This window comes from Accipiter gentilis, chromosome 17 (assembly GCF_929443795.1).
Source record: "Accipiter gentilis chromosome 17, bAccGen1.1, whole genome shotgun sequence".
Taxonomy (NCBI): domain Eukaryota; kingdom Metazoa; phylum Chordata; class Aves; order Accipitriformes; family Accipitridae; genus Astur; species Astur gentilis.
This window is the reverse complement of record NC_064896.1, coordinates 23,454,811-23,478,499: the sequence shown is the minus strand read 5'-3', so window position 1 is coordinate 23,478,499 and position 23,689 is coordinate 23,454,811. Positions and strand designations below refer to the sequence as shown.

At 34.7% G+C, this 23,689-nt stretch overlaps 1 protein-coding gene across 1 annotated transcript in view; it reads right to left on the bottom strand.

Moving 5' to 3' along the window:
- Window positions 1-440: 440 nt before the first annotated feature.
- Window positions 441-23,689, bottom strand: part of KIF18A (kinesin family member 18A) — a 44,509-nt gene continuing 21,260 nt past the window's right edge. Inside the window, exons 11-17 of the mRNA XM_049821402.1 lie at window positions 22,722-22,886; window positions 21,489-21,610; window positions 19,847-20,085; window positions 6,311-6,794; window positions 5,685-5,789; window positions 3,017-3,120; window positions 441-1,268 (exon numbers count right to left, since the gene is read on the bottom strand). Coding sequence (XP_049677359.1) covers window positions 1,120-1,268; window positions 3,017-3,120; window positions 5,685-5,789; window positions 6,311-6,794; window positions 19,847-20,085; window positions 21,489-21,610; window positions 22,722-22,886 — 1,368 coding nt within the window. The 3' untranslated portion in view covers window positions 441-1,119. The remainder of the gene's footprint in view (window positions 1,269-3,016; window positions 3,121-5,684; window positions 5,790-6,310; window positions 6,795-19,846; window positions 20,086-21,488; window positions 21,611-22,721; window positions 22,887-23,689) is intronic.

Sequence of the window (23,689 nt, the reverse complement as noted above, 5' to 3'; positions counted from 1 at the left end):
TGCTTAACTGATTGGGTTGCACTGGACTTCTTCCACTAGTTCACCTTAGTTTGGGGAAATTAACGTATATACTTATATTAGCACAGACCAAACGCACGAGAACAATGTTCCTAAGAGTGGACAGGCTGTCAAGGCTACAGTACAACTATATATAACTACTTTGTCTCTGAATATTAATAATTTATCAGAAGATACAACACTAAGTGTACTTATGACAATACTTGTCAAAAATGATTGACATTTTTCATAATAGGAGAGGCAAAAAAAGTACATTTTTTCTAGAAGTTCAATTCATAATATATTGCTCTTATTAAAACTAAACATTTATTCAAAGTAATTAGCATAATTATCCTATTTACAACTGAATTAAAAAACTGAAAAACAAAACAGGAACATTTACAACCAAGTAACAGACTAAAAATAGAAAGGCTAAAGGAATTCAGATATACTTCATTAAAAACACTTGGCAAATATTTTCCTGTCTCCTGGTACTACATTGGTAGTATCTATCCATGATAGCATATCTAAGAATAAACTGGCATCCTAATGCTAAGCATGAACCCATTTTAATATTAACATCTGTTTGACTTGCTTCCAAATGAAAAACAATTTTAACATTAGGAAGTTTCAGTGAAAATAATTTAATAGGTCAAAACAATTTTCGTAACTTTTGTATCACAAAATTCTCATTAGAAAATTAAGACTGACTGTAGTTAAGCAATTTAAAGTAGCATCTAAAAATTACAGCACTGCTAATCCCCTTAAAGACTTGCACTGTCTGAAGTGTTAATCTGTTAGTCAAACATATGGAAATGCTCACAAAGGTTACGGCAAAAGGTATACTATGCACCTCTCCATTCCCAAGTCCAAATGAAATTTCTTATTCATTTGTTGATATACAAGACATTTGTAAGGTTTAACAGGAGACAAAAAAAAAGAACTTATTTTATTTTAGAATTGAACAAAATCCTCTTATTTCCAAAAAGTGGTTCTTTCTTCAAAAAATCATTACTGAGAGAGACATCTTTCACACAGAACAATTCATAAGAGGAAAACGAAAGTCATCCTGTTCTCATCTGCTATCCATCAATCCTCCTTGAGATATGGATGAAATCAGATCTAAATCCTGGTTTTTTTCTTACAAACATGAAGTAAAAGATTTTTTGATGTCCTTGATTTAACACCCAGTGCTACATTTCCTTCAGAAAGGCTTCTAACTAGGTTTCTTGGCACATCCTGTTCTTGCTTCCAGCTCGTTGTTTTAATTCCTAGTGAAGAAAGAAATGTTATTACACATAGCAGACACTCATTCAATAAACATGATCAGAATTTGGCCTATCTGGATATCCTTTTCAGAGCATGCCTAAGAATTTTTACACATATTTCTTGTCCTTATTGAAAGCCTAATTTTAACATACAAAAATTTAATTACTCTCAGCTCAGTAAACCAGTGTGCTAATTGCCTACAAAGTCCAGTGATTAGACCCTCAACTAACGTGAGATGCTACTAAAAAGGCATAGTGGTCTATATAAAAATGTAGAAATACATGAAAATTTTATTAATCCTTATTATTATAGACCAGTATTGAAAAATGACCACTATGTCATTAGAGAAAGTTTTGTCTATCTAATCCAAACACAGCTCTTCCTCTTAGTGATTTGGTCATGTTTCATTCTTCTCCTGTAGTGCATGCTTTTGAAAATAAAATGTATTTTACATTCAGTTAAACTTTGAAGAATCAAAAGTCTATTCTCTATCTCAGAATGTGGTGCTTCATTACAGAGTTTCTTAATAATACCAGAGTAGTAATTGACTTGGTAACTTCATAACCCAGTCTTCAGTAGTAGAAATTGATATCAACGTAACTGTGTATGCACTTTGCCAAATAAGTAACTATTGCTTAGACAAGGTTTGGCCTCAGATTTACACTTTTCAGAAAGTTTATTATGATAAAACTTCAACATTTCTCATGAATGGAAAATACATCTTAATATGTACTTGCTCCCTCACATCAGTTCTTACATAAAAACACATGTGCTGTAAAACTGGCAAATTGCCTATGCCACTGGGAAAAGCTACACGATTAGTCTACTTCATAAGAACAGCAGACTAAAACTTTAAGCAATCTTTGATCTCCTCTGAACTGCTCAAGAAGTTGCACTAAGAAAGATCATTAAGTGTATTTTTGAAGACAGAGAGGAAAAGGAGACAAGTGGGTAGAGATAAAAAGGAAAATTGTGAGGATTTAGTGCATTAAAAGCTACTGCAGGTGCCAAGCAACTTATTGCCACTCACCAGGAGAGGCAGAGGTTTTTGGAAAGTTGTGAACAGAAGACCTTTGTGCACATTTACTGAAAAAATTGTTTGTAACTGATTTTGCTACAGTTCTCTTCCTCTCAGAGAGAAGCCATGTTATTGTAACAGACTTTCACAGAATACCACCTGATAGTATTATTATTATTATCAGCAATTTGTTAGATGCAAAATAACTCCTAAATATTGCTTTCAAATAATTTTTTCTCAGCTATTGTTTTGGCCCAAAATAGCCCCGAAGTTTAACAGATCTCTGAAAAAATCCACATCTGTAATAACAAATCAGTGTGGTGTTATAAAACAAAGGAAGCGGTTAAAAAACAGGTATGGAAATAATTAGAGGATTTTATTTCTTGATAAACCATGCTTGGCAAGGATAAAATTGGTAATAAAGTTCACCAAATTTCTCAACAAGTACACAAACGATTTTTGGTGGAAGACTTTAACCCTTGGGAAAAGGTTTTCCCAACAAGCTTGTAGTAATACTGAGTTTTGATTAAATACCATCTAGGTAACTGGTTAGACATTCAGGTAATTTTTTTTTAATGAGTGGATATACTATTCAGATCAATGGCTTAGTGTACTGGTCACACCAATACATGTGTTAAATTGACAAAACCTTGAGTATCAACCTTAACTTTGGACCTCCTGTACAAACACAGTTACCAATGCAGCGTCATACGTTCAAGTTTTGACACTTACCTGCCATTTTGGGTACTCGCAAAGCTCTATGGCTTAACAAGACCTCTTGTCGATTGCGTTTTGCAGAAACAGGGTCTTGGCCTAACCCAGTGTTTGAAGCAGAACTGGAAAAATAGCCAGAAAAGAGTTTGTTTTCAGTAAAGTGATTAAGCTGTATTACAATAGTTTAGGCCTCGCAATGTAGAAATACATTAAACGATATTATCCGGTATTGGTAGTTTGTAACTGAATGCAAAGAATAAACTAGTTTGTTTATGATGTATATATATGGATATTATTCCCCTTTTTCTTTTTTAAAAACTTACAAGAATGTTTCAATTGTGAAAACAAGAACTAATTTTGCCACTTATGTTAAAATGGAGACTGATAAGCCACAGGTTTTTTTGGAAACCACAGAAGCCAGTTTGACGGTCATTGCACACAAAAGAAACAATCTTAACGCATGTACGAAATCCTTGAAATGACCAAGCTGTGTTTATTGAACAAATTGCGTTTTTTATTGCTACAATAATTTTTCTACAACCTCCAACACAGTTGGAGGGGGCGGCTTCATAGCAGACAATACTTTTCAGCTAAGCTGCAAGAAAGCTGTTACAGCTTCAAATTCATTAAAACAAAACCTCTATTTTATAGCCTTTTATGTGATGGACTTAAGATCTACAGTGAAAATTATGAACCTATCTGATCTTGCCCTTTTACACTTGCCTTGCTAACTTCCCTGGTTCCACTCTCTAAGACAACCTCATAAACAAGGTAATTCTATTTATGTCCCAAGTTTCTATGCTTTTCCTGTTCCTCTAATTATATTGTATTATTCCCACTTCATAGTCCCCTAACTTACATTAGTTTTCTTAAAAATAATTTTCTGCCTAAATGAAAATATATAGCAAGCAGTAAAGACTAAGACATGCCTTGTGCCAGTGGTAAGATCTATTCATGCATGCTTCTCGGTAGAGAAGTTACGCCAATAAGAATATAAAGCTATTTAGTAAAAGCAGCCTCTGTACTATGACTGACTTGTCTCTTATCTTGTGTCCTAGCAATATGACTGTTTCAAATTATATTTCTAAGGTACGGAATATATGTGAAATTTATATTTTTTTTCTAAAGTTACTAGGAGATGAATGACTGGAATGAACTACTTCAAACAGGGAAAGCATGGAAGAAAAAAGGGAGAAAAAGTAGAGAAAGGAAGAGCATATTCTCTTCTTCCTTCACAACTAAGAAGCTTTACTTCCTTCTCTTCATCACCAACTGCTAGACAAAGCCATAAAGAATTTTGGTTTACAGACAGTTTACAGTCTGAGGCAGAAGAAATAATCCCTAAAAAAGGTATAAAAAAAAGTTGTGGGATTTTCCTGTAGTGTTATTCTAACTTGGAAACTCAGAAATACCTGTTTGAGACATAGAAAGAATGAGATAAAAGCGCTAGTCTTTTGGGAAGAGATAAGCATATATAAGTTCGGAAATCATTACACAGTTATTACAAAAAAAGTATGCCTAAAGTCTGTCTTAGAACATTTACCTTAAGATAAATCAGGCTTCAAAAGTTCCCATACCTCTCCCTAAAGAGAATCTAGAAACCCAGCTCCTTTTCAGAGAGCAGGTGATTTATTTTGCTAAATTCATAATCAAGTATTTGAAAAATTGAAAACGTGAGATGTGCCTCTTCTTTCATCTTAAAGCAATACAGTTTATTCTTTATCCTAGAGCAATCCTGGCAAAGCAGTGTAGAATGATAATTAATAACAATTAGAACAGGAACATGAAATTGAATCAGGTAAATCTGTGATCTTCTAGGAAAACTTTCCATCTCAAAGATGCTAATAAACCAAAAAAGTCCTTAAGTTTCATGTCCTGTGATCTATCTATAGAACTTGTTCCAACAGCCTTGAAACATTCTTTAGAAGACCTATGATGGGGCAGCTCCACTCACTGTCTAGCAACAGGTGACTCATAATATGATTTAAAAAAGGTTATATCAATTTTTTGAGGAAAAAGAAAAAAAAGCTGTTTCATCAGTACTGACCTGATAGCTAATCCTTAAATACATTAACAAAAACAAACAAAAAAGTACAATTCCACTTGGTATCTATTCAGTTTCAGCTTTTCTGCTGCTCCTACTAACAAGCCTCTTTCAGGGTCATAAAACAAAGATGACAAAATGGGAGCTCTTGCCAGAGCAGAGGACAAGAATGAAGTCATAGCTGAGACTGGAAATGAATTATCAGAAAAACAAAGGGACTGTTCATATAAGTATTGTTAAACATTTTCTCCACTTTTCATTTTGGTAGTTTCTAATGTGTTCCAGCAAAGGCATAACATTTTCAAAAGCATTAGATTTTTTAATTGATGATGGAATTTGTCTTTTCAGAATTGTGTCATCTTTCTATTTTGAATAGATAGCAGGTATGGAAGACACGATATTATTTTGTACTTGTTAAAATAACAGAAGTTCCTAAACTAAGAGTAAAATAAGATTCAACTCAACTTGCCAGGAGAAAAAAAAAAATTAAGTTGTCCAACATATTTGAGACAGAACATCTCATACGTAGGTCCAGATGACTTGTATAAGAGGTTTTAAGATTTGAAATATAACACCAAAACTGAAGTGAGAACCTAAGAAATGAATACAAACTCATTTGTATAAAAGTTAGTTGAATCTTACCTTAATGCCTTTCTTTTTCTCTCAGCGGCAGAAGTCATTGCCATATATGAGGGCTTCTCAAGTACTGAAGTAGGATTTTTGTTTTTTAAGGAAGAGAGACCAAGTCTGAAATAAAAGAATTATATTTTTGTAAAAATCTATTCTGCGTAGAAGCCAAGTGAAACTGTTCTTAACTGTAAACAAGTATATGTTAAATAGAAAAACAATACCAGCAATTTGTTTCAATAATATTACTTGAAGCAGCTTCACAGGACTGCACACACATGTGGCAGCTTTAACAATGACATCTCTCAATGTCAAAGAGGTTAAGGTATCCATTTTACAGATAGGAAGAGTAAGGCTTAGAGAAAGTAACTTGCCTGAGGCATCACAAACAATTTCAAAAGTGCTGTATTTTCTTTTCAGTACGTATCTTGTAAACCGGTAAGCTTTCAACTTCATCTGTTGAACATACCATTGATTTCAAATAATGGCAGAATTGAATCTAATACTGATTAAAATTGAGGGTTTGATTTTCAAATTGATAGGTCTACAAATAAAATTGACAAATGTAAAAACCCAGTTGTGAAGATAAACAGGATTAAATTGTTCGGATAATATTCCTCACCCATAGAAATAGATAATACCTTTGCAGAATGCTACCATTGCATGGCTGTGACTCCTTCATGGATGAGTCAGTAGATGGTTCTGTTGTTTCACCTGTCCCTTCATAGAGAATTACTGTCGAGTTCATGTCAGCTTCATCACACTCTGGGATTATGTCACATGTAGAGTCCATAATACTCGCCTTTTTCACTGGCATATCTATACTACATGCATCGACTTCCTGAAGGCCTGCAAGGTGTAAAGCTTTCTTTACCACGGTCTGTGTACAGCTGCTTTGTACTGGCTTTCTGCAAAACTCTGGTGTATACATGATAGGGCGGACCTCCTTGGTAAGAGAATCTTCCAGATGATGGAGACTGGACTGCTTGGATGCAGCAGGGCTTTGAGCTGTGACTGGAGAGTCCATTAGCTTCCGCCTAATTCTTTTCTGTGGTGGTACTGCATATTCTACTATTTGTTGGGCATTTTTATTCATTTCTTGTGATGGTGTACCAAAAGTAGTACCTGTGCAACGCAGACAACAACGGTTAGCATATTTACCTGTACTTACTACTTAAAGCTTGCTTTTTCCCTCCTCTCCCCTGCTGAAATATGTTTATTAGCAGAAATTATTACAAATACTATTTATTTAATTTACATATTAATTTGGTCACATAACTGAAATTATTTCTATTGCAGCATTGTCCAGATGGTAGCATTTGTTCTGTGGCACTCGAAGTATTATAAATATGCATAGGCTGATACAGTTAATCCCAGAGATATTACAAGTAATCACAAGTAAATTATGACACATGACAACAGGGAATGGAAAGAGTAAGAATATTGAAAATGATCGCATTATCATGACACAACTCTAAATTTAATTTAAGATGGTACTATCACAGTAATCTACAGCTGCCTCCTGATCACGGCAACAATTTCCCTAGCAAGTACCATACAGTAGAATGAGAGAGACTGTCGTTAAAGGAAGGCTATAGAATCACTTGGAGGGACAAAATTCTTTGACATTGCCAATGAGAAAGTAGTATTTTCGGAAAGGGGAAAGAAAGAAGTTACTTGGATCCTGTCATCGCAATATATCAACTCTGGAAAAAAGCTCTTTACTAAAACCCCCACCCTTAAAAATAACAAAGCAAGCATTGCAGCAGTAATTGGCCATTCCCATTCATCCTGATTTATACTATTTTTCTTGAAGTGTCATAATATTTTTATTTTCAAGCAGGTGGTAATAAAGGCAATTTCTAAAGTAAGAGAGAAAAGGCCTTTCTTTTATTTAAGTTTTCAGTAAAGGAGAACCATTTTAAGATGCAGAGCACTGTTCAAGTGGCTAGGCTAGTGGTGACTTAAGTAGTTAATAACAACAGCTTAAGTTTTTGTTTTTTAACAAATCAAGAGTAGGAGAGAGCTGTCAAAACCCCAAGTGCTTCTATATTTAACTTTCAGTGCAAATTTAAGAAATAAAGACTACTGTCCTTAAAATGTCTATGGATTGGCCCCATTTCAGCTGGTAGCCACATCATACTTCCCTTTTCTGCATTGCTTACTCCACTCCCGTAACTAAACTGTAAAAAGAGCTCCTGCTGTCTTGCTGCATGTTACTCAAGAATTAACTATGGTATTCATATAAGAGTGTTGATAAATATTTATTTCTTCTAAAATTGCATTCCATTTTTGCCTCAGAGTAAGAAAGTTAGTTTGAACTCCTCAGTCTGAATGCTTCTTTAGTTCTCTCTCACGTGTTAACATTTACGACATTTTAGCTGTTCCATAAATATTCTCTGAAGAGGAGAAAAACTGATTAAAAACACATATTGCATTATTCCCCCTCCCCAGTTTGATTTCGTACCAAAAAAATAAAGCTTAAATGATTGTAGTCTTTCCTCTGACTGTTTGCCGCTTCTCAGCCCCCTTTTTAATTTGAACCTCATTGCTCAGTTGCAACCCAGTTTACCATAGGCAAGAAGCTTTAAGAATGCCAGTTCCCCAAGTACACTCGGAAATCAGATGTCACGGGGAAAAGGCCCAAATAAGAGCCTCATTGAAGGAAAGCCGTCAAAGGATAAAGGATGATCTCAGCACCAGTTTTTTTTGTACACACTTTGGAACTAGAGATACTATATGACGGATTCCTCAGGCCCAGCTACACAAGATGATGCCCAATTAGAAGGTACAAAGTAGACCTGTGAGGAGACAGGAAAGGATTTACAGATTACCATGGGACCTAGACCTGTTCTGGGAGGATGGAATGGGTAGTATCAAAGCGTGTACAAATAGCATGTAAATTAGATGCTAATATATAGGCTACAAATCTATTCTATGTTGCCAGAACTTAATTCCATAATGAAACCATTGAAAAACCACAGCAAACATTTATTCCTCACTCATAGGCCTCAGTTTCAGAAAGAGCAATGTTTAAACTACTATGGTTCAACAAATATGCAACATCTTATCCAACAATGCATAAACAATAAGAGCAGGTTAATTTAAGCTAAACTGCTTATGGGAAGACATGCATGGACAATTACAGGAACAATTACAATTATATTATGCTGTTTTCAGCTTTGAAGAAATACAAATATGGAACATTCAGGCCCAAGAGGCCTACTTGATGTGAAATAACTGAATTGTGAATTTGCGTGTGTGTGCCTGTGTACAGTTCACTTCATTATATATATATATGTATGTAAAGGTGGTTGGGGTTTTTTTGGTGTGTTTTTTTTAATTAAAATGCAAAATACCTTATTTTCTCATACCTAATCTTAGTCTAATTTATGGTCAGCATTCACCAACTTAAAGTGCAGCAGGTTGTTGAGACACAGTAGCATGCTTGTAATCTAAACACTAAGCTAATTCAGAATATTCTCAGCAGTGAAACAGAAAGGGTAGTAAAACAGGGCCCATGTGTTCCCCCCAAATTTTCACCTCCACCAGAAATAATATAGGCCTACTTTGAAGGCATTTTTCTCCCAGACTTAGTAGGATTTTGTTCATAAGAAGCAAGAAACTTATTTATGAACCATTTTCAATATGTACTCTATGACACTATCAACAATGCTATGCTTCATTAGTGTGCTTGCTCTTTAATTTTGGTTTCATGAGTACAATATTATTCTTCTGTCTTTTTTCTTTAAAAAAAATATAATTCTAGTAATCACATCCAAAAATTGAGGCCAAAACTTTCTTTTAAAGATTTTTTTGACAGCTTATATTCTCAAATAAAAGAATAAGCTTTATCTAAAGATTCCAATCTAGTGTTTGAAATAACTATCTGTTAAACATTTCAGGACACATTTAAAAAATACTAATTTATTAGGTTTTCCTCCTGCATACATGCTTCTGAGAATGTGTGTTTTGGGGAAAATAATGGCTAGAATTCTATTTGTCTTTTGTTACGTCAGGACAGGAAGTTTCCAGTTTCAGAAAGTTTGCTTACTGTAAGACACTGAGGTTTTGCTAATGTCCTAAAGTTACTAGAAAGGAAGTCTGATGGAGAAACATTTTGGTGAGCGTGCCAAGTTTTAGAAGCTTCTCCAGGACTAAATACTGGAAGCGTTTTTAAATTAACTGTAAATGCAAGCATTTAAACCATGAACTAAATAGGTAAAGAACACAAAAGTATTGCCAACATTAATAATTTGTTGAATTTCATCACAATGAACAGTATTTCATACTGTAATACAAGTACATTACTAAAAAGACAGCTGCAGCAATTCTATATAGGGCAAATATAAGCTGTTAGTAAAAACCCAGACCTATTTTTAAAGCCTATTTATTTCTGGAATGAAACTCACTGTAAAACAAAGTTAAAACAAAACTAGCTTTTCTTGCCAGTTAAGTATTGGAAAGCATATAAAATATTCAAGAAGCATCCCTTCTCATAGCTTTTTGCGAAAGCATTAAGTTGCTCCTAACACAGTAAACAAGAAAGTAAACAAAACCATCGCCAGCAACATCGTATTTAATTTGGCTTCACTAAGTAACATAAGCCAAATAGGATGTGACAAAAAACCAACCCCAACACCCCAGTTCCATGTTAGCTTGCTGTTACACACTATGTAGCACCAGTCATCATCTAAAGTAAACATAAATACAGCAAGAAAAACATTTAAACTCACAAAATAAAGAAATGATAGTGGTTTTATTCCTGTCTTAATAAGGAAGGAAGATACTGAAGCCAGTTGCTAATTTTTTGCAGGTGCTTTTAATAGCTGCCATTGAGAAGTTTAATTAAAATGGGGTCCGACAACAATAGCTGCTACAAAAACACTACTCCTATAGATTTACGCTGACTTCAAATAGTCATGATATCAAAAGTGTTTCTCCTTAAAAAAGCCCCACTACATATTTGTTTTTTTGCGAGAACTGATTTTCAAATACTGCAAAGGCTACTCCGTATTATTATTTAAAACATCAATATTCAGAGGCATACTTTAAGATATATATATATAAATTCTTATTGAAAAAGAAAATTTAGTTCCACAAGCTGACATAGAAGTAATACGACTCAAACTGAAACACCATACCTTTTCTTTCCTAAATAGTAAATTCATGCAGTTTTAGCATAATTGTCTAAACAAGCACTGAATATTTCAGCAAACAATTTTAGAAAATGTGGTCATGTGTTACTACACGGCTTCTATGGCAACAGGACAGCTAAAACTAGGGAGAACTAGTTCCCCTAAATCTTATTCAAGAAGGGAAAAAATAAAAAGCTCCAGAACAAGGGACTTAAAACATTTAAGCGGCAAATGCAAACTTCCAGTATTAAAGCAACACAGAAGAGACATCCCTTTCATAACAGATCAGGCCTACTAAAACCAAAGTATTTGTATGACAATTTTAGGCAATGCTTTCTCCCAGGATACTCAATTTTAACATGATATTGTTGAGTGCCTGTAGGTGGGATGCATGTATATGTTACATGTTTTAGGACATGCTTTATTTTATTGCCTAAATATTCCAATGAGTAAACACAGAAAATTGAGACAACAGTACATTCCTAGCTAGGAACAACTGAGGTAATACATAATACATTAATAAAATATCACAGATGATGTTAATGAGGCATTATTTTATTTCCTGTAGCAACAAACAGTAGAGACCCCATTCGTATCCCATACTAATTTTAACACTAAGAGCACTCTTTACCTCCCACAGAAGAGTTATACTGTTGAACTCACTGCAGTATGCTGTGGCAAATCCCATAAGTATAAATGGGTTACAAAATACAGATTTGACAAACTTAGAAGCTATCTACCGGCAATTATTCCAATGTGATTGGTTCAAGGGGAGTGGTTCAATGGGATTTCCCATTGCGTTGGAACTGAAAACTGCAAGTCAGCTCACTTCAGATTTGTCCTGTTACCGCTGTCTGTCTTTGTATTTAGTAGTTGCCAGTAACACACCTCCAGGGTACTGAAGGTGACACAGTGGTGGACCAAGTATGGCTCTTCATATTTTCTTAACAAATCTAAATAGTTCCTGAATGTATGTCTAATGCTAATCATTAAGTGTTGTCATTAATTTTCTACTGAAAGACAAAGAAACACGTTCCAGCTCTTAAGAAAGTCTCCAGAACTGCTCCACAGCAAGGCAAGGGAATTATAATGTTTATGGTTTGTATTTGCTTCACATTTTATGGCCAGTTCAATCTTTTGCATCAGAATGATCATCATGATTCACTGATATTAAGTTTACTTTTTATTTCATAAACAAAAATGAATCACTATATACTTTACAGAACCATCTGCGGTTAACCTGATGGGGTAGCTTAAAAGAAAAATTCTGAAGTTGTATTTCTTTAGCTAGTGCTTTCAGCTACAAACACTTCTCTCGAAAAAATAAGCATTATTCCAAATATATTTTAGAGAATAGATCACATATTTGCTGATCCTTAATTTCAGGCTGATGGTTATAAAATATAATTGTCAGAATTCTTTTAGATATTATTTTTCTTAAGAGATTCACTCAGAAATTAAAAATAAAAGTTATCTTCCACTCACCAACCACCCCATATCAAATGGTATGAGATGGTTTTGGTCATTAGTTTGTTGTGTTATCTGTCCCAAAAGACTACTCAGAAGAACTGATTTATCAGTAGAGAAACATAACAAAATTAGATATTTACAGCCCTCTGAGTTAGTAGGAAAAGCAGAATGCAGTATTTGTGAAACATGAGTCACAGCAAAAGTGAGTAGAGTTCATGACAAATACTCTTCTGAATTGGGTTAGTTCTAAATTGACATTTGGGACAAAATAATGGCCAAGACTTCTTTTCTTCTGGAACTCATGTTAATATATGCATAAGGGGATTATTTCTGGAAACTGTGCTAAATTAAAGTCTACCAGGTTGTTCTGCTAAAGTGAAATCAAATATTAATGTATTCATTTCAATAAACATTTCTGGGCTACCAATGATTGATCCAATTACAATACTAATCATACATTTTCATTCTTTTAACAACTGACTCATGGAATTCCAAATTGCAAATGAGTTCTAGTGAATGCATTTCAATTATTTAATATTCATGTGACCCAAAGGCGTCACTGTGATGGCCAGTTTCACAACAGTTTTGCAAACAACAGCTGTGAACTGAAAAAGGCTAAAATCAAGGCTGCATCCTTGTGAGTCCCAGTGGTCAGGTGTACTATTTTACACAGCATGAGAAAAATACTTAGTCATATAGACAGTGTGAAAATGCTGCTCAATATAAGACAAATCTTTGTATATACAAGACACATGCTTCTCCTACTCTTAATCAAGTCTTTTACCACATACAACTACACCCCAATTTTTCCTGCCATGCAAAATAATAAATTGACTTTACTTTCGGATGTTTGTGACAAGGGGAGGTAATGGACGCCTTTTCTTTTTTTTCCTGTAAATCAATTCCATTCTCTCAATGGTAATGTACAGTAAGGCTTCCGGAAATGGGATGCCTGAAACAATGCCAAGAACTTTCCCATTCACAGAAATACTTGCAAATACCAGTCAGAGCTCTCCACCCATCAGTCCATACTCTACAAATACTGTATGGCTCTCTATTAACCAACACCCAAGAATGGGGACCCAAATACTTTTTTAAATGAACTTAGCTGTTTTCATAGCTTGTGCTTTCCTTGATACAGATAGCTGAGTTGTTCATGAGGTTGCACATTTATGGTTTCATGAAGCATACAGAAGCTTAATCTAAATTTTGAACATATCCGTAAACAAAAATGATAGTGGAAAACCAGTATTTCCTCTACAAAACAACAATTCTGATTTATAATTAAGGCCAGAATAAATAGTATGTATGGGTGGATGCTTAAAAATAGGAGTATATGTTGATGAAACAATTGTTTAAAAACCATCTTCCCTATTAATATAGAATTGAAAGTATGGTTAAGACATCTTATGGAAACCCCATGTTAGGGCTTCATAACGGAAGTGAGCAAGAGTAGATGTTCTGAAAATGTGTTTTCAGTCATATTTTAAGAATCAAACATTAAACCAGCAAGGAAAAACAATATTTAAATGTAGAATGTAAATACACTCAGTGGGATAAATTAATGTTGTGTAAGTATTTTTAAATTATTTTTACTTGAAATGAAAAGATAGTTCAAATGTTTCATTTTAGGTTATATTTGAGGGTAATGAATTTTATTTTAAAAATTCTGAAGTGGTGGTAGAAGAAAAAAACACATCAAATAAGCACAATCAGAAATTTAAGATTCAGATACTCTGCTAAGTTCTTTGCAAAATACTCCTTGAATCATTACATGCAGAGTGTGTTAGCATGCATTGCAAAACAATTGTTTGTAAGATCCAATTACCTGCCACGCATAGCTATGTTAATATGGCACTGTTTAAACAAAACAGAAGAGCAAGGAACATTAGCTTAGGACAAATGGTGAATTTTCTGAGAGCTATTTCTGGTACCCATGGTAGTACTACTGTAGATACAGATGATTAAGCTATATTACTTGGTTGGACAAGGTTGCTGATTAACAGTCAGCTAGCAACATACATACATCTCTGACACTCAGAGCAAGACATTTTACAGAAGGTCTTTAAAGGTTTCAAAGGTTAAAGGAAAAACAAGATAGAAAGAGGTCTGTTCCTGTAGTGAAGTGCTACACGTGCTTTGGCAAAGCTTATGAGCTTTAATTAGCTTTCTCTCAAAATCAGCATTTTTAAGCACAAGAATTGACTATCTTGATAACTTGACCATAGAAACAGATGTTGAATGAATGGCCAGAGAGTATCTTGATCTTTTTCTCTCCCACTACGACTTTATATTACTTAATATATAGGAGACCCTTTACAAGGAAGAAACCTTCATTAGAAACAGATTTATGCATTACTGGATTTCAGCTGAAACTCTTTGATATTTTGAAACTCCTGATAGAAAGAAGGAACTTACAACAAGGTAATACCAAAACCACTTAATCCAATAAAGTAAGCACATTTGAAATATATTTTTCGAAACTTCTTTTTGTAAGACACTTTCAACAAAACCTGGAATAAAGGTTCCTACCTTCCTATTTTTTTTTCCCCTACCCTTTCACCTTTGCTATCCCCTCCTTTTACTCTTTTTAGATTCTTTTTCCACATCAATTACTAGTTTGACTTCCTTCTTCAGGATCAGCTAGTGGAATGTAGTTAATTCCAAAGAAACCCATGAGAAGTTAAGGCCCTGCTTTCACAGCTTTTCTCATTCTACAGAAATGATTTAGCTGCTTCAGCCTTTTGGGGACAGTGCTTATAATCAGTAAAGTTAAAGCATTTTAATTTTTATGTGAAAACACTCAGTAACAATTCATTTGCATTTGAACAATGTCATGGTTCTCTCTTAAAGGACTGCCAGCAAAAAGTTACAGTGTCATTAAAGTTTCTGCAATGATTAGTGCCTATGACATGCAGAATTCAGCAGTTTCTTTAAGCACGGGTGTTTTTCTGCATCACCACCATTTTAAACACATAGTGACTAAACAGTAACTTGTAGTTCGTTAATGAATTTGAAATTTCCAAATATGGATAATGCATAGATACTGCTTACATCCTTAGATACTTTTCAGTTCAACAAAAGATATGTAATTATTTACTTTGTAACTTTCACTGAAGAATTTATATTTTCCTCATAAATCTTACTGTTTTCTACATGAGTAGCATCTCACTTTTGCAGAGGGATTTTCTAAAAAAAAAGTTTTTTCAAATATGTGCTAACATAGGTTCAAAAGCAATACATCATATTTGTTACCAGCAGACCTAACACGCTCTCTTCCACTAAGATGCTCTAGACTTAAATTTCATATGGAAGAAACATTAACTTTTCTACCCACTCCCTCCGATTATTTAGAAAAGAAACTTCTGAAACACTAACACAAGGTGACATATTTATAGTAAATGGGAGATTTAAAAAAGTTCCTGCTCAACTTATAACGTGAAAAATAAGAATCAAATCACAAGGAATGAACTGCATGGCTCTTTTCTGCTAACAAGTTGAAGTCCATGCAATCATGTTATACGTGAAATATGGATTTTTATATAAGGAATAATGACCACTGTGTAGCACGTGGTTAACTTTTTTCATCTTGGTGCAAAACACTGTTTTCTTCCCAACATCTTGAACAAATTATAAATAATAAAATATCAATGCACCAAAGGTGTGAGGGGATCTGTATAAATCTTCCTTTTTATTTGTTCATTAAGTTCTTAGGTCAGCTCTTGCTAACATTTGCCAAGCATACTTCTGAGATGACTTTAGGGAGAAGGAATTGGATTCTTGAATAATTTATTAAATCTTTAAAGGAAAAGAGAAATTACTACATCCTTCCTATTTCCGATTGAGATGTTGCCCTTGTACTACTTCACATTTTCCCATGCTAATGTATTTTTTCTGATTTATGTTTTTTTTTTCTTAATCGTTTGTTATATACATTCTGCACAAGAGAAATGGATTTCCATAACATAATATCTGCTAATAGTTCAACATTTTAAATGTGAATTCAAATAATTGAAGAGGAGCTATTTCATTGCATCTATTTTGTGCTCAACAGAAGAATTTTTAAAGCACTGATAAAGTGGATTACTTTTTTTCACCCCACCTCCCAAGATGTATGAAAATGATTGTGTCAGCACCAGTAGTATTTTAGATAAGGACATAGTAAGATTAAAATGATACTGTAAAAACGTTGTTTGAAAAGAATTTATTTTTTCTAAGCAGAGCTGATACTGTTCATATTTACTTGTCACCTTAAGGTTTTAAAAGTAAATAACTGAATGTCCAATTAATCATTTTTAGAATTTTAACTTCCAGCAAGCAAATCCAATTCTAATTCAATTCCAACTCAATTTCAAATTAAAATGTCTATTGTCAAGCTCTCAGTACTTTAGTACCTAGTAGCAATATGTCTTATTCTGTACAATGACTTATATTTAGAATTTTTTGTACAACAGTGGCTACCCACTGAACAGAAAGTCTTATACTAACAAGCATTAAGGAAAAAAAAACCCCAGTTGGAGAAAACACTACGTTATGTTAGCTCACCAACTTAAGCTGTCAATGCGAAAGAGGTACATTCTTTATGAAGATTAAAGATCTTCAGTAATTTGGAAAAAAATCCTGGCAACATCCACTAAAATTATCAACACATTCATACAACTAGTCAAAAGCAAATGGAAAGAGCACACAATCAGATGAAGAAGAAAAAAAAAAATCCCAAGAAGTGTGGCGTTAGAAATTGTCTTGTTAGAAGTTATCATAACCTTTGCAGGAAGGCTTAAAAATTTGGAGGACAGTTGTTTTTACCATATTTTCTCTTATATCTACTAAGAGGGGGAAAGGAGTGAAAGTAATGTCTCCTTTTTCCTTCTCAAAAGAACAAGTAAATAAAAATACCACAAAAGATTTCTATGGACATCTTCAGGCAAAGACATTTACAGCTGAAATAAGTCTGTCTTAAATGAAAAGAATATGGTGTGCATTTACTTAGGTGAACATACAGTTCAACAACATTTAGAACAAGAGAATAATTGGAAAACCTCCAGATAAGACTTTCAAGACAACCCCTCAAATTATGTCTAATGATTTTAATGGAGTGAAATGTTTATGCATTAAAAGTTTGCTATCTAAATAATAGTTATTTTAGTGTTAATTTCAGTAAGAACAGATCTGGCCTCTTACAACCCAGGACTTCAAGGAAGGTGGAACAGAAATAGATTAATCGAGAACTCTAATGAAGCTTACTAGTGTCATGAATTAAAATTCAAAACAATGCTAACCCACATATGACAACACAGAACCTCTACAATCAATGTTTAAAGTATATTCTACAGTTTACTGGATCTGCATTTGAGTACATCTCCCTACCTAATCTGCCAGGAAAAAAAAAAATCCCTCTAAAGGGAAAAAAAGTATACCAAAATTATGCCTATGATATAAAATAAATACCAGCTAAGAGCATGGCTTCATGTTTATCTTGCACATATACAATACCAATCTCCAAGTCAAAACCCTACTGCATGCGAGTCTTGAATTCTCATTTTACAAGTGATTTAGAGAAGTCTATATTTCTTTCCTTCTTCAGTCACAGATGTATACTTCCACAAATCCAATCTTAACATGTCATAAATGCCATTTTTTAGGTGTTTTTGGAGGGTGGGTTTTTTTATGTAATAAAATATTACAAATTTCAGGCAGATAATCACAGTCTAAATTATAAGTGAAAATATAGACATATACACACACACACACAAAACATGATTCAAAGTAAGAATGGGCTGATTTTTGTAATCAGAACTGCTAGCACTTAAGATTCCAGTGTTCTAGCACCAAAAAGAAAATGTCACTGTATTTGAAATCTCAGATGGGTTATGCCAGGAAACAACCCCACCTCCAAACCCTTCATTAATCTGCTTTGCCATGACAGAATAAACAGACTAGAAAACCAGTTTTAAAAACTATATTCTTCTTTTTGTTTAAAAATAAAGATAAAACAAGAAAGAAAATCACTACCATTTATTTTAATGCCTTTAATAAAGCTTTGCAGATTATGTCTCCATTATGCTATGACAGTAGCATTCTGGTTCCTAATGAACACAATGCCACAGAATGCAGGTACTTATCACTGCCATGATTTTCCAAAAGGTTGCCAGCAATCCACATCCAATTTCTTTCTATATGGGAAATGAGAATGGAGCAGAGCAGAAGACTGCTGCAACCCACTGAGGTCCACTGCCCTCACTCCAAACGGGAATGAGGAATGGGCAAGCCAACAACTGCTTTCAGCCTTGCTGAATCCCTGACTAGCATGGGCAAAATAGGAAGTATAAGCATGCAAGTCTGCAAACTTTCTTTTCCTTCTCTCTGAAAACACAAAACCAAACCCACACCAAAAAGAACAAACCCAAACTAAAACCAACCCAACACCACTCTCCCTGCCAAGAAAACCCCAGCCCACCTTCAATACAATCTGACCTTTACATCGCAGACAGTGAAATACTGGGCATCAACCATCTGGTACAATCAACAGCAATACAAGCGTATGCTAAAAATCACAGACACACTTAAGAACAGAGGTTATAAATGGTTTTGGCAGAATAATTCTTTACCCCAGAATGAGCTGTGTAGAGGAAGAAAGCTGCAGGAAGCAGTGGACTAATTTCACAGTGTTCCAGGGGTCACTGCTCTTCGATGACTACCAGCTTTTGAGAAGCTAAAGCATTATTTATCTGCTTTTCCCTTGTTACGTATGGATGTCTTTCAATGTTACAGATTATTAGCTGTAATCAGAAAGCCCCAGTGTGTTAGTGCTGCCTATCCAGAGCACAAGATACAGCATTGGCCCACAGCAGCTGCACGGTCAAGCTGAGATTTGGCCTGTCATCCCTCAGAACAGTGCCTTCTGTAAGGATTCTTCATCCCTTTTTACCCAGGCTACGCTCTAGGCCAACTCGCTTTACAACTAAAGAAGAAAAGCCAGCTACATAGAATTACAGGGGAAAAAAAATGGGGCTGTCAGGATACAACAAAGCAGTCAATTCCATGATAGAAATGGTGAATCGTTTGATTCTTGGAAAAATAAACTTATAAAATATTGTACTAAATTAATTCCAGGCCAACCTGTAATTAATGGGAAATCTCATCCCCCTCAAATCTATTACTTGAAACTGTGCAAAGCCATAGAAGCTGCTTAACATTTCAAGTCACTTTAACAGAATTATAATACTTATTGACACTATGATTCCATCAATGTCATGTGAAAGATTCAAATGGAATTATTAATAACACTCATAGGATTGAGGAACATTGATATATGGGGTATGTTACAACACGAGGAGGAGGGAGTTATCTGTTGGCAGAGTGTGTCTAGCCATTGAAAAAGTAACCTTATTTCCTATATCCAATTAAGAATGTTATGTAGTTTATAGAAAGTGGGTCTGAGGCTCAGTTTTACTTTTGGCTTCAATATTTGCAGAAGTGTGCATCCACTGTGTTTATGGATGACATATAACTTTTGCAGGAGACATTTAAAAGTATTTCCAACAGAGAACAAATTAATTATATACTTACGGCATGGGGTGTTTGCCCTGTTCACAAGTTGTGGGAATGCAAAGATAGCTGACAAGTCTAGTTCATTGTTTTGATTTTGTTCCTTTGCTTCAGTCTGGTCAGCCCAAACTACTGATTTTTGTCTTTGAATCAGCTGCTCAACCTCCCCAAATTCAGTCTCAATTAGATTATTTGTCAACCCAGCTTCTTTCAAAGTCAGGTATTGCTTGCGAAGAACTGGAAGCAAGGTATTTAGTACTCTGTAAAACAACAACAGGCAAGACAAATATGACTAAACCATAACTAATCTGATCCTTACTAGCGTTGCCACTATTAAGAATACAAAGGAAGACTACAAAGAGGGTTTTGTCCTTCTTGCCTTGCCCCGCCTCCCCCCGTCCCCTCCCCCACCCCAGTTCTGCCATGTAATTTATTCTAATTTATTTTGGGTGAATACCATAACACTGAGAGGAAATATTCATGACTCAGGGTAATTTTTCTCTTTTGCAAAATCTTGTATTTCACTCTAAGTATTTACTAGGTATAGTTTTCCCTCAGTGAACAAGATATTCAGTCCCTCAAGCACCACAGAAATATAGTCACTATATCTTGATTGAGCTCTGACTTTCAAAAATTAATTATCCAATAAATGAAGAAGAGTATAAACCAAATAATGTGGTTTAAACCAAGCACATCTTAATCAGATGTGCACAGAACCTTATTAGAAGCCTAGTCCAGATAAATTTAGATACTAGGATATTTAATTAAAGAATGGACTACATTAAGATCCACACACAACTGCAAATCAAATTAAAATGACACAAGTTTAGGAATTCTACCTGAACACAGGAATTATTAACTGTGGAGTCAGTTGCAAGACTAAACAGGAAGTTCAAGCAATAGGGAAAGGGATATGTATGTAAAAACCCAAAGATGCAACTTTGTAATTTTTAACAATGTAGCTTCAAAAATTTTTCTTTCATTTTTGCAGATTTATGTATTAGTTTTTGTAATGGTTTATGGTAACAGCCTTTTCTCCAAAGGAGAAAGAAAAGCTCGTTATTGCATTTTGGAATGATTTAATTATAACTTTAATATTCTTATTTACTGCACAGATCAGATTACTTCCCATTCCTTATGTCACATTCTGAAAACTAGTCTCCAACATTTTCAAGAGACTGATAATAGAAAGAGAGCTCATGCTTACCTTCAAATTCAGCTTTTTTCAGTCTGACTAGCTACATGAGAGTTTAATAGTAACAGTTTTTGTTACAGGTAAATTAATGTCTACAGTGCAAGAAATTAAAAGAGAACACAATCACTTATAAAAAATCAGTACTGCTGTTCAACATGGAAGAAAATAAGACACCTTGATCTATTGAACAATTTGTAAAAACTATGCAAAGAAGAAAATTAAATAGAAATAAGAAGCCCTAGAGTATACCTGCAGTTTCTGTTAATGGTGGATACAGACCAAGATTTATGTAGTGATTATTATTTTACATATCTTCTTGCTAAGAAAACACAATTCTAACCTAGAAAAAAAAATGTGAGAAAAATCTTTCTTCCGTTTCAACTAAAACTAAATTCCATAGGTATGTCTTCTGAAGGTACAGATGTCAGAATAGAAGTCTTATTACACCTGCTGTGAAACTATACTTACTTTTCTGTCTGCTTATAGTGCTGATCTTGAAGGGACACCAGAGATAACATGTGCTCAATCTGGGCTTTCAGGTCCTTAACTTCTAGGTTTAAATGGCAACACTGCAGATCTTTACAGAGTTCCTTGGGAAATTCGCGAGAAAAAAAAACCACAAACAACTGTACATCAAACTGATAGTGTGAAATTAAAAACAGTATTAATTCATCTTATATTAAAAAGTAAAGATGGAGTGGTTCTATATTATTATAAGAATGTTTTATGGCAGAAAAGTATGAATAGTTTGATTTTCATTTACATGCATAAATATTGCTTTGTAGATTCCTTTGATCATTGTGGGTGTGCTGTAATTAGCATTAAGAATCCAACAGGCACACACGTATGCTTATCCATGCATGCCCAAAAATATGTTTGCCCCTTTTACTGTGTACTTGCTCCATATCTGAATTTCCTGAGAGGCCAGTATCCTGTTTGAAATACCTTAAATTTCTTTTAAGGTATCACCACATTTTAGTCATCCCAATAAAAATACAGGTATTGAAATACATTCCACTATACGAGTCACATAAGTGCTCATTACACTATCATTTAAGCCACTCCAATTGCTGGCTGGAACTAAAAGGCAGGGAGGAACACCACCCCCACCCCCACCCCCCCCCCCGCCTTTTCCTCTTCTCCTTGTTCTGCAGAGACCTTCATCCCTTCCCTTCTAACAGCTCCGGTCTTGTCTGAGGCTGCACTCAGTTGACACTACTTGCTAAAACTTGGCAGAGAACTTAACGCAACTTCCTACTTAGTTCCCCCTTTCCAGTCCTCCCCTAGCATCCTCCAAAAAACATTTTTTTGGCCAGGCTAAGAATCAAGTTGTCACATGGTTCAACGAGCATCAGGAGCTACTGTAAAGGCAAGACTAGAAGCGTATGGCCAGGAGCAGGATCAACACTCTGGCAGCCATCTGAACTGCTTAGCCATACCATACTTGCTCCCCTTTAGCGTGCATTTTTATACGTAATTGTATATTTTCATGAACAAGGAATACTTGCACAATTAAGTACTTTGAGAGCAGAAGAGCAGAAACAGCTAATACTTGAATTTGAAACCACCCTGAAAGAATGGCAGAAGATGTGAGTAAAAGCGAGACAAAGAGGGGGAAAAAAAATTATAATCTATTCTGAACTATAGTTGGACGTTGCCTACAATGCCTGAAATCTGTCCTTGAAGTGAAAGGCACTTTACCTTTGGAATACACCCATCTTGACCCAGCAGGCGCATTTCATTTTCAACACGATGCAGCCAATTTGTATTTTCCTCAAAACGTTCAACCTCCTCTTCTTTCTTCTTCTGCATGTGTATGCGGTGAGTTCTAAGCATTGCAAGCCTTTGATCCCGCTTGCAAGTGGCCTAAAAATCAGCATTTAAGGGGAAAACTTTTAAATTATGTTCGCAAACATCTCCCTGTAAAAACCAGATTTTTTTCATGCTTTTATACTCAACTGGGCATTACAAACATCTTGCATTTTTGATCAGTTTAAAAAAAGTGAAGTAGCCCATTCTCTTTACAGGCATTAGTGAATTATATTTAAACATTTTCAGATTTTTTCCCCTGGAAGCTCTTATAACAGACCATAGTCATTTGATGATTCCTTTAAAGCATAATACATTGGATTTGCTAAGTTTCTGTTCTAGTCCATAATTATCTTAAGTTGCAAAGACTGGAACAACTACACATGCATGTACAAACATACTTCTAGATACAACATAACCCAATAATTTCTAGTAACTCAAGCATGACTATGAAGACGGAATTTTATGTGCATTTTTTTTTTCCTAATGCAGGATGTCCTAGAAAGAGACCACCAAAGGATAAAGAATTTGGCAAAAGGAAAACTCTCTATCTAAAATTCTTCTGATGCTTCTTTGAGGTCTGATAACAAAAAAGGCACAAAACCAGCAACAGCAAGATGGATATGAATGAGGTAGTGTCCTAACAAGGCAAAGGACTCTCCTTCTATTCAGGACAATTATAGTTTGTTGCATACTTTAAAAATTAGGTCATTAACTCAACTGGTCATAGAGAACATTAACATTAGATTACAAAGCTCACAAAGATGAGCTTTGCCTAAACTTTTGTTACTTAAAAAAAACCCCAAACCAAAATAAAACCCCACATTTGAAGTATATTGCTGCACTTAACAAAAACATAC